Below are 11,236 nucleotides of genomic sequence, written 5' to 3'. Positions count from 1 at the left end.
TTTTGTGTTGCTGCGCTATTTTCAGTAATGGTCTAATTATGTTAATAATAACTTTATTTAATTGGTAGTCTAATATATATTTAATTTATATTTATATAAAACTATAATCAATTACATAAATCATAATATATGTGAGATTACAGTATATAATCAATTGTGATTTGTGAGTACGTAGAGGTCCAAGTGTCCACAACATGCACCATTTAAAGAAACATTAAATTAATGAAGTTTAAAAGAAGTTAATAATGACTTAATAAATTTTTACATAATTAATGAAGTTTTAGATCCTGTTCTAAATGTAAAGTTGTAAATTTTAAGGTTGCTCGCTCCATATCTAAAGTTAAAGATTGAACCCCTGGCGCTCGTTAAGGTAAGAATATATGAGTCTCTTTCATTCAACAACGTCCAAGGTCAAATGTTCTCAAGTAAATACAATAACAGTTTTACTGTTTTTTACGATTTGATTTGTTACCTTTGTGAGTTGTTTGTTTCTTATCACACTTGTTTCAGTTTCTTCCAAATCAGTCCCTTTCTCAACCTTTTTCTCTTCCCATATATAGTTACCACCCCATCTTTACCTCCCCACAATATCTACCACAGTATCATTACCTTTTTTTTTTTTCAAAAAAAAAAAACTTTACTTTTTACTTTAGTTATAAGAGAAAATTTACGGTCACTATCCCAAAAGATACATTCACTCGTGTAATAGCTTGTAAAGTACATATATAGGAACACTAAAAAGGCCCTATATATAACGAGTATGGGTTCAATTGATAGGGTATTGACTACAATTCTACATATTTGGTTTTGACCATCATGCTCACTCCTTCCCTTCCCGCCAATTCGTGAAACTATATCCTGGACCTCAAGGACCCACCTAAGGCATACGAGGAGATAAATTAAATCAATCTAGCTTTGATACTCAACACCAAATTGTACTCCTATGTACAAAAGGGCAAGAATCGAACCCCAGCATGCCCTTGGAAATAAATTTTAAGTGAGTTTCTCATCCACTAGCTAGACCAATGCCTTGAGGCACGGGTGCTTTTATCATTAGCTTTGCGATCTCCAAGTTTTAGCACTTTTGAATAATAAAACCTGATGGAGAAAATTGATTTCTCAGGCGATCCATAGATAAAAATTAATGATATAGAGTGTTTGTCGGGAATAAGAGAATAAGTATGATACAAAGATATAATGTGAAAACTATAATAGTAAAAATCACAGGCGTCAAGAACCACTACATATAATGTATAGTACATGTACATCGATAGTCATGGCCATGGGGTGAAAAGGGAGAGAAAAATACGTAGAAGAAAGATTAATTTGGGAGTGATCGATGTGAGTATCTCCTCCTTTGTCTCAGATTCCCAGTCTTTATATAAGAGGTCATCTGCAACTTCCCTAGCTAACATTAGGCTCACATAATCCCCCTATTTCCTTGTTTAACTCCATCTTCTTTGACTATCCCGGCCATTTTTTTATAAATAATAATGATATATAATATAATGGAATATTATTCCATCATAAGTAATTCATAAGCCCCCCATTTTCTGAGCAGCAAAATGTTTATCGATGAAAGAAAGTAGAAAATTATCACATGTGAAATCAAATAACTTGTCAAATTAATAATGACACTCAGAGTGTATCCTTAGTGACGATCATGCAAGGCGTTACAATTGGTGCACAAAGCACCTAGAATAAACATCTAAAACACTGAGAGTACTTGTTATTTCCTGCAAACTTAATAACATATGATTAGAGAGGTATGCCTTTAGTATATGTTTCAATATGAAATTTTAAAATATAAGATAGGTTCAAAAATTTCTGTCTTCATTGACCAATCACATATTTATTCATCATGGCTATTATTGTAGGAGGTAACGCGGAGCTTACCATATAATTTAGGTGGCAGCACCGGACTTGCCTTGCAATATAGTTGGTAACACCGAGCTTACCATACCATATTATGTAAGTGGCCGTGTGGTGCTTGCCATATTATGCAATTATTCGAATAAATTAACAGTTAGATACATCAACTAGTTAAAATTAATAATACTATAAAAAATATAAAAAAAAAATACTAATACAACGATACTTATCTTCTAGTGCCAGTTAGGATTAACCTACTATGAGGGCAAGGACAACATATAAATGATCAATGACACAAATGGTACATAGAAAATACTACAAAGATTGAATCCCATGACACGAAGGTGAGGTGGTAATCACTATTCATCTTCTCCTCCTCGTATGCGTATGTGTATATATATATATATATACATATATATATATATATAAAGGGAAAATAGGAGTAACTTAACAATGACAATAGCACGGTATTATACATAGGAGATAAAGATGCTACAATATGATCAAAGTTGGCTACGAGATTAAAGATGGAAGAATTGTGTTTCAATGTAATAAATTGAAAAGAGGTTTATGGAAATAATTAATGTATTTTGTTGTTGTGAGATATGAGATGAAGAGCAAATTAAACTTGAGTGTTTAATCAGCTCTCAACAAGAGCACCATTAATGAAAAATTTGATTTCTTCATAGATTAAAAAAATGAATGATATAGAGTGTTTGTTAAGTATGTCACAAAAATATAACGTAGAAATCATAATGGTAAAAATCACAGATGCCAAGATCCACTACGCACATATATATAACGTATAATACATGTAAATAGGTAGCCATTGTCCTGAAGCGGATAGGAAAGAAAAATACTTAAAATAAAAATTATTTGGGACTAAAATGATCGAGTCTCTCATCCTTTGTTTGATTCCTAATCTTTATATAAGGTCATCTCCTTATACTTATTAACTTCTCCTGACCTAACACTAGAATCTTCATATTTTTTGTTGGCTCCATCTTCTTTGACTATCCCATTCTTAATAAATAATGATATATAATATAATGAAATATTATTCCATCAAAACCTATGACCAAACTTTATATTTGAACATATGTATCTTCCTAACTAAATCATAAATTAAATACAATTATCTTACTGTCTATGTGCATGCACATTTGCTCACTCAATTCGATCTACACATGCATTTTTCCGATCCGTACACATATTAATTGAGAAAACCATCATTATTCAATTATTGTACTGTCATACAAATTAGCATGAGGTACAATTATCTACACAACACCATCACGCATGTAAAACTTGTGCATTCTACTAAATTACCAATTACTCCCATTTAACTCATGCCCATTCAAACCTTTAAAAAAAAAAAAAAAAAAAAAAAAAAAAAACACTTGGGACGACTTTCCCATTAATGAGTTTGTTCCCATTTTTAATTTTTAATTTTTTTGCTTCTCTCATGCTCAGCACATTAACCTAACAAAAAATTTAAAATTGAGTTTGAATCATTGTAGTTGCTCTAACTGTGCAGTCGACATGTGAAATATGTAGGGGCATTTACCTTAAGAGTACTTCAATTCATTAATTGTCAATGAAGAAACTTTTAAATTTCTGTACATATTGTGAAAGAAGTGCTGAATCATATCGATCTCTACTTTAAAATCTCGTCAAATATTTGTATAACGAGTTCACAACAAAATTAATTTCATATCTGATAGATATGAATCAAACCTTAATTACATCCTAGGCTAATAATATAATGGTTGAAAGAACGTGATGAAGTGTGTAGGGCATCTACAGCATATAATGCAGGTGTACTAGTTGATTGTCATGGGAAAAAGGTTTTGAAATTGGTATTGTATTGTCAACCCCTGGGTGATGGGTATCCCTTTGAATTTGAGTAATAATTGGCCTGGCCTGGGGCGGGCGTGTCATTATACGCGACAACGTCTCATGATGTCGTGGTCCACAGCTTCTGTTCACCGCCATTCTGCGTACGCCATTGTTTCAGATTAGACCAGCCCACGTTTCAAAACTTATACTGTTTCCGGTCAATTTTCACTCTTCACGGAGCACTGTATATCCTAATTTCGGTATATATATGCAATGCTCTACCACTACCTGAATGCACATTCTTATCATTGTTTTTGGAAGCATTACCAAGCTTGGTTAGCGTGAGTGACTATATATTCCGATTCTTTAAGACAGGTCGGGGGTGGTTAGCCAAAAACCTTATGGTCTAGTGGCACCCAGTGTCCCAGTTTACACTCCCACATGAATGATGAGAGTGGGTTTGAGCCTCAGTGGAGGCAACTGTTGACTCTTTGTGCTTCAGTAGGTTGAGAAAGTAAATTATTATTTTTGTTCATTCATTTTTCTTTACCTAATAAAATGTGTACACGTAGCGGAAGTTATACTATATGGGATGATAGGGATACTAAATAGGGTATAAAAGATATTGAGTAGGGGTATTAGAAAATTGAGCATCATAGGCTTGGCGGTCTAGCAAGGACGGGCGTGGACATGACATGCTAATGGAGTTGTCCAAGTCATATTGGATCACGAGTAAATTTTGGATATAGAGAAATAGAAAAATACTACTTGGACTTTTCAAATTTACTCCTACTTTTTATTTCTTTACAAATTTTTTATTTAGACATCTTTATTGGGACCCACAAGATATAATGAAAATAACATATATATTAATATTTGTCACGTCAAAAAATAAATATGATGAAGTAGAATTTAAGAGTCCATGTAGTAGAGCTCAAGCAAGTAATAGCAGTATCATAAGATTGCATTTTTTGTGATGACGAAATGCATAACTATTATGCAATGATATGCACAGAGTGAACCTGGCTCCAATAGATTATGTTTGATTTCTGTTGTAAACTTGTAATATTATCGGTTTAGGATAAGTTGCATTATTATTATATTATAACAAAATGAGCGATATTAGTTTTACAAAAATTTGCACTATTTAAAAAAAAAATTAGTACTAAAATAATTTTATTTAATTAAGTTGCGATGAAATTAACACATTTGTAAGTAACAAATAAATTTAATTTTATATCTTTTACAGTTCATATCATATGTTCAAATTTTATGTACAAATAAATTCTTTATCATATTGTATAAAGAGAAGATGATATTTAATTTACATTTTATTTTATATATAATTTTATAAATACAATTTTATTTTAGAATCTCTAGAAATATTAACACATAACCTCATATTGTCATTTATTTGTTTTTTTTTTAATCTTTGATATTTCTGAAAATTACTTTAATTTTATTTTGTTTAATTTTTAGTGTGATGAATCGGACCACGTTGTCATGAAATGAATGATAATAAGCGTATCACTTAATCCGAATATGGGCCTAGATCGAATCCCATTTGAACATTTGGGAATGGCCCAATTTGTGAATCTATCATTCTAAATATTAAATTCACCTGAGTGCACACCTAAGGGCAAATTATGCTATGGACTCGGGTTTACCTTGCAAGGTGAACCCGTGTCTATGTTTATAATTTTATCTTTATGTTCACAATTTATATATGTAATTTTGAACTCTATGTTCACACTATAGAGTTATGAAATTGTGAACATGGAGCTATAAAATTGTGAACGTGAAGTTATGAAATTGTGAACATAAAATTATGAAATTGTGAACAGAGAGTTATAAAACTATGAACATGGAGTTATGAAAATGTGAACATAGAGTTATAAATTTATGATCATGGAGTTATGAAATTGTGAACATAGACCCGGTCCACCTTGCAAGGTGGACCCGGATCCATGGCATAACAACTGACACCTAAGTTTTATTAAAAATAAATAAATTATAGCGGCAACTTCATTTAAGTTGGTCAAATTATTTTTTTATTAGAGTCAATCAATTATTAATAACTTAGGCTGATTTACATCTTTATGAATCTTTACTGGCTAGGGCCACACTCTCAGATAATGGTTTTAGATTTCCCTCGTTACTTGAGCGAGTGAGCTATTAATAAGTTTACACGTTCTCATATAGTAACTAGTTCTCATCTAATTTCGATTATATATATAGGGGATGATTCACGTGCGAAGAGTCTCTCAGGTGAAAGATGGGGTGAGATATGAGCAGTTGATCTAATTTAGATCAACGGCTCAAATTAATGAAAAAAAAAAACGCTTCCTTGGAACTGAATGTGAATGATCTCCTCCTACTATTGTTGAACTGATGCATCTTAAGTTTCAAATTGACGTACCTTAAGTGTCGTATTGACGCACCTTAAGTGTCAAAGTGACGCACCTTAAGTGCATAACTTATGCATTTAAGTGTAGAACTGGGTCACCTTAAGTATCAAACTGATGCACCTTAAGTGTCCAATTGATGCACCATAAGTGTCAAATTGACGTACTTTAAGTTTTAAACATACGCACCTTAAGTTATAGATTTACGCACCTTAAGTTATAGATTTACGCACCTTAAGCTATAAACCTACGCACCTTACGCTTTAAACTTAAGCACCTTAAACTTTAAACTTAAACACCTAACACTATAAACTTACGTACCTTAAACTTTGAACTTACGCACCTTAAGCTTTGAACTTAAACACCTTAAACTTTGAATCTACGTAAAATTACCATAATGTCACTGTATTTTTTTAATTTATTTTCATTCTTGACTATCGATTTTATCAAGATCAATTGTTGAGATTTCATCCTATTTTTTACTTGAGATATTTTTTACTTGAGACATATAATCACACCTGGTCTCCTGTCTATATCTATATATATATATAAGTGGATAGAACCGTAATATTCAATATCTTGATTCTTGTATGCGAACAAAGGTATGGGAAGAGCTGCAGTATGGCCATTCTGCTATCTTGCTCGATGTTACCCATTCCATGCCTTATTTTTAGAAAAAAAAAAAAAAAAGAGGAGATGTATTTGCTTTATTAAATTAGTGCACTGTTTAAAATATATTATTATTTTGGTTGTATTCAATTTAATATTAAAATAGTAATTTTGTATACAATGGGTTCTAAAACATCAACGTTATATATGCGTACACGTCTAAATCCATACGAGGAAGAATCGTTCTATTATCCCTCTGTTATCACTGGTTAATTATGACAATGGCTCAATTCTTCTTTATTTTTGGACGAATTGCATTTTTACAAAAAGATGATGTGTATTATTAAAACAACGTTATAAATTCAAACCAAAAATGATTTATTAGTCTCTTTGATTTGAGCTAATCAATAGCTTTCTTATTTTGAACCGATAAGTTATAAATAATCTAAATTAATTTACCTTGTGATCTTTTTGTGATTACAATGTGGAGTTATCATTTACATACTCACACGTATTGGTTACTCGTTTCTTTTGGAACTCAAAAGAAAAATTACTACAAAAAGAATTCAAAAACAAATCATAGTTTTTTTAGTATTATTAACTCTGTTATAATGCAGTATCTGTTCATAACAATCGTAGTTTAATTTAATGTTATATGGTTAAAAAAATTATTATTAATTGGTATGAAAGTCGAATGTTAATATTGTCTTTTAAACAAAATCGTAATTTAATTTTTTATTTTTTAGAGTACTATTAACTCTATTATAGAGGCCAAAGACCTTGTGGTCTAGTAGTACCCGGTGTCCCAGATTACACTTCCACATGGATGATGGGATCGAGTGGGTTCGAGCCTCAATGGAGGTAAATGTTGACTCTTTGGGCTTCAGAAAAAGTAACTATGAACAGATACTACACAAATACTACATTGTAGCAGAGTCAGTAGGACTCAAAAAAAAAAAAAAACTCCATTATAGAAGGGTATTTAATTATTTTAATTCTATAACCTTTTAGAAGAGAGTTATAAAAGTGTCATATCATAAAGGTGTTAGGCCATCGTGATTTAAGTATTCTTAATTGATCAAAAAAAAATCTTGAACTTTTTCTCCAATCTCCGCGCTCCTCTAGTCTTCTGGTACAATATGGTTCACACAAATATTTCGCAGAGTCTTCTGGTGAAGCATTTGAAAGCTATTACACTAACCAGCAGTCTTCTGGTGAAGCCTTTACAAGAAATCAATGGGTTTCATTGTGGGAGTGGGAAATAACTGAAGAAGAGAGAAGTTCAGAGAAAGAAGAAGGCTCACACTCTCTCTCTGTCTCTCTGTCTCTCTTTGTTTCTTCTTTCTCTGCTTTTTCTTCTCTGTTCCATGGCTGATGCACTTGGATTTTCTTTCAAAACCTCATTTTGTTCTGCTGCGAGAATCGCCAAATCGAGGCTTGCTTTTTTATCCAACAGGAGTTTTCGGAAAAGGGTTGGCTTTGCTGCGGATTCTCCTCGTGCTTCCGTTGATTTTGTTTCCAGAATATCCTTCAGACCCACCAAGAAAGTTCCTTCGTTTAAGGTAAAGACTTCAACTTTATTGTGGTTGTTTTCCAATTTTGTAACGGATGCAAATATATTCCATGTTGGCTGATGGAGAATTCATAGGAAGGAGGAAAAAAAAACTTTTTTCCCTTTATTTTTCACTTCAATTTGCTGTGTTCCTTTTTCTTGAAAAAATTGAATAATTATCTCTAGAGTTCTTAGAGCAGGTGATTTCTTATGTATGTTGGTGTTCTTCAATTTCCTGTTTGATTCAATGTTCTATGGACTGAGGTATCTTTTCAGTGTGGATTTTGCCCTTATAGCCTTATAGAATCATTACTTATGATTGGTATGCATGCCCTTGCCCTTTTAGGTGGTCTGTAACTCTTATAAAGCATGAAATCTTTGTGGGGGAAAAAGTATTTTAGATAATGTTTTGTTCCTACTATTAGTATACTACTATGTAAAACTGATATCATAGTTCTAATGAACTTTGCCATTCAATCTCACTTTAAATTTGACTTCTGTAAAGCAAAGGTCTGAAATTTATATAATTTTTCGTTATATGGATTGAACAACAAGTTGTCACCTCTCAGGCTCAGATTTTAGGGAAACGAATGAGTGTTTGATTTATGCTAAATGCATTAACCTATGCATGTTTCATGTCTATGTATTTCCTGAGAAGTACTTACGCATGTTCCGTATCTATGTATTTGCTGAAGATCAATGATCTTCATTGTTTCTTATGACTTTTTTCTGCATATTGCTCAGGTTCACGCAACCATTGATCAAACTGAGGCTCCAAAGTGGTGGGAGAAAAATGCAGGGCCGAACATGATTGATATTCATTCTACAAAAGAATTGTTGGATGCATTAAGTCAAGCTGGAGATACACTAGTTATTGTTGAATTTTATGGAACGTGGTGTGCTTCTTGTAGAGCGTTATTTCCCAAGGTAACTTTTGTCTCTCTGCCAAATATTGAACTTCTTATACTGCTTTCTTTAAAATTTATGTTGGTAAAGTTCATAAAAGGGTATCAAGTCAACGTCCAATGGTTTTGTTTTATTGCGTTTCTTGACATTTAATTTGATATTGGTTTTGTCAGCTTTGTAGAACTGCCACGGAGCACCCTGAAATTTTGTTCCTAAAAGTCAATTTTGATGAAAACAAGCCTATGTGCAAAAGTTTGAATGTAAAAGTCCTCCCGTATTTCCATTTCTATCGCGGAGCTGATGGACAACTGGAGTCCTTCTCTTGCTCACTTGCCAAAGTAAGTAAAAGATCTCAAAATCATAATTCGTTTATCTTTCATTATTGCTGGTGTGAATTGGTTGCTTGCTTGCACCTTTAAAATCCCTCTTAGACCTGAATTGGTAGGAAATGTGTGGTTATAACTTGGGACAGAACTTGTGGAAACTTTTTCTATTGTTCCATTTTGGCATCTAAGAGAAACCTCCCTTCTTCATCAAGAGGTTGCTCGCCATCCTCTACAGGAGGCTGTGCCAGTAGCTCCACAGGCAACTTTGGCTTCAGACAGATATTTCCCCAACATTTTATCCTCATTTAGAACAGTCCTGTATGCCTGTACAATAGTTAGAATATTTCCAAAATTTCGGAAAATCAGAAAACAAAAATAGAAAAATGAAGTTTGTATCCAAGTTCTTTTCTTGTTCTAAACTGAAAAGGGAAAACTATTTTCCAATTTTCTGACTTTCTTTAATAAATTTGGGAAACACAGGTAATAGCCGTGTTTTTCTCTTTAGCTATTTTCTTTTTGGGAAAAGGGTCAAATGGGCCCTTGAACATTGCCTAAGAAGTCAATTAGGCTCCTAAACTTTTTAAAGTTGCAATTAAACTCATTAGCATTGTATTTTGGTGCAATGAAGTCCAAAAACTGGTTAGTGACCTGCTATCACAGGTCACTTGGGTTTTGACGACAAAAACGACCGGCAATTGCCGAACCAACACAACCTTAAAAAAGTTTTTGGGCTTCATTGCACCAAAATGAGATGTTGAAGTTCAGTGCAACCTTAAAAAGTTTAAGTTCCTAATTGACTTTTTAGGTAAAATTCAAAGGCCTATTTGACCATTTTCCCCTTTCTCTTTTATCCCTTTATTTCAATTCTCCAACTTTGGCCTACTTTTTGCTTTCTATTTGGAGAACATAAAAAAGAAAAATGGAAATAGAAAATGTAAAATAATTTTCCCTACAAAACAATCATCGCGCCATCTTAATTTTCTTCCTTATTTTGTGCATGGAGTGCGCATAAGTGGAACTGTCCTGTACAGCAACATCTTACCTACCTAAGATAACACTTGTTCTAGTTGTGACCTTCATAGTCTCTGATGATACTAAGTTGATAATGGCCACTTGTCTTGCTTAACCAATTGCAGTTCCAGAAAATTAAGGATGCTATTGAATTACACAACACGGCTCGTTGCAGCATTGGTCCTCCTAGAGGTTTGGGAGATATCAAACTCGAAACGCTTTTGACTGCCAAGGATGTAGCGGCAGGATCTTCTTCCCCATCGTAGTTTCTTGGTTCAATGATCTCTGCAGCGCGTTTTCGCCCTATCTGAAACCATAATGGTAACCTACCTATTTGTGATGTTTTCAGGGGTAATGAGGCATTAGGAACATTATATGAGCACATTTTTTATTTTCTGTATTATAGAATCAATCATTGAGTGTATAGTTCACTTGAGATGCACATGGTTCAAATTAGTCTATTCTTCTGTAGTTTATTGTTCTTTTGTGTCAGTAATAATTTACATGCACTAAATTAAACAAAATCCTTTCATAGTCACTGGTAGTCCTTTGTCTTTTGCTAGGGTAAACTGGTATCAGAATTTGTCTATTTTAACTTACTATGGAGCAAACCGATTAGATCAGCTCCTGGGCACAATTCAACTGATTGATCAATTTAAAGCAAAGTTATCAGTTTTTAAATCCTATCAAGGATAGAAGGTTTCACATTGTGGTGT

The 11,236-nt window shown here is 33.0% G+C and overlaps 1 protein-coding gene across 1 annotated transcript; it reads left to right on the top strand.

Moving 5' to 3' along the window:
- Positions 1-7,840: 7,840 nt before the first annotated feature.
- LOC115998226 (thioredoxin-like 2, chloroplastic) lies at positions 7,841-11,058 on the top strand. Its single transcript, XM_031237724.1, has 4 exons — positions 7,841-8,287; positions 9,022-9,204; positions 9,357-9,521; positions 10,646-11,058. The coding sequence occupies exons 1-4, from the start codon at positions 8,093-8,095 to the stop codon at positions 10,784-10,786; spliced, it is 684 nt and encodes a 227-aa protein (XP_031093584.1). The 5' UTR covers positions 7,841-8,092; the 3' UTR covers positions 10,787-11,058.
- The last annotated feature ends 178 nt before the right edge of the window (positions 11,059-11,236 follow it).

The sequence above is a fragment of the Ipomoea triloba genome, chromosome 12 (genome assembly GCF_003576645.1).
Source record: "Ipomoea triloba cultivar NCNSP0323 chromosome 12, ASM357664v1".
Classification (NCBI taxonomy): Eukaryota; Viridiplantae; Streptophyta; class Magnoliopsida; order Solanales; family Convolvulaceae; genus Ipomoea; species Ipomoea triloba.
The sequence above is the reverse complement of the archived record's forward strand: the minus strand, read 5'-3'. Positions and strand labels throughout refer to the sequence as shown.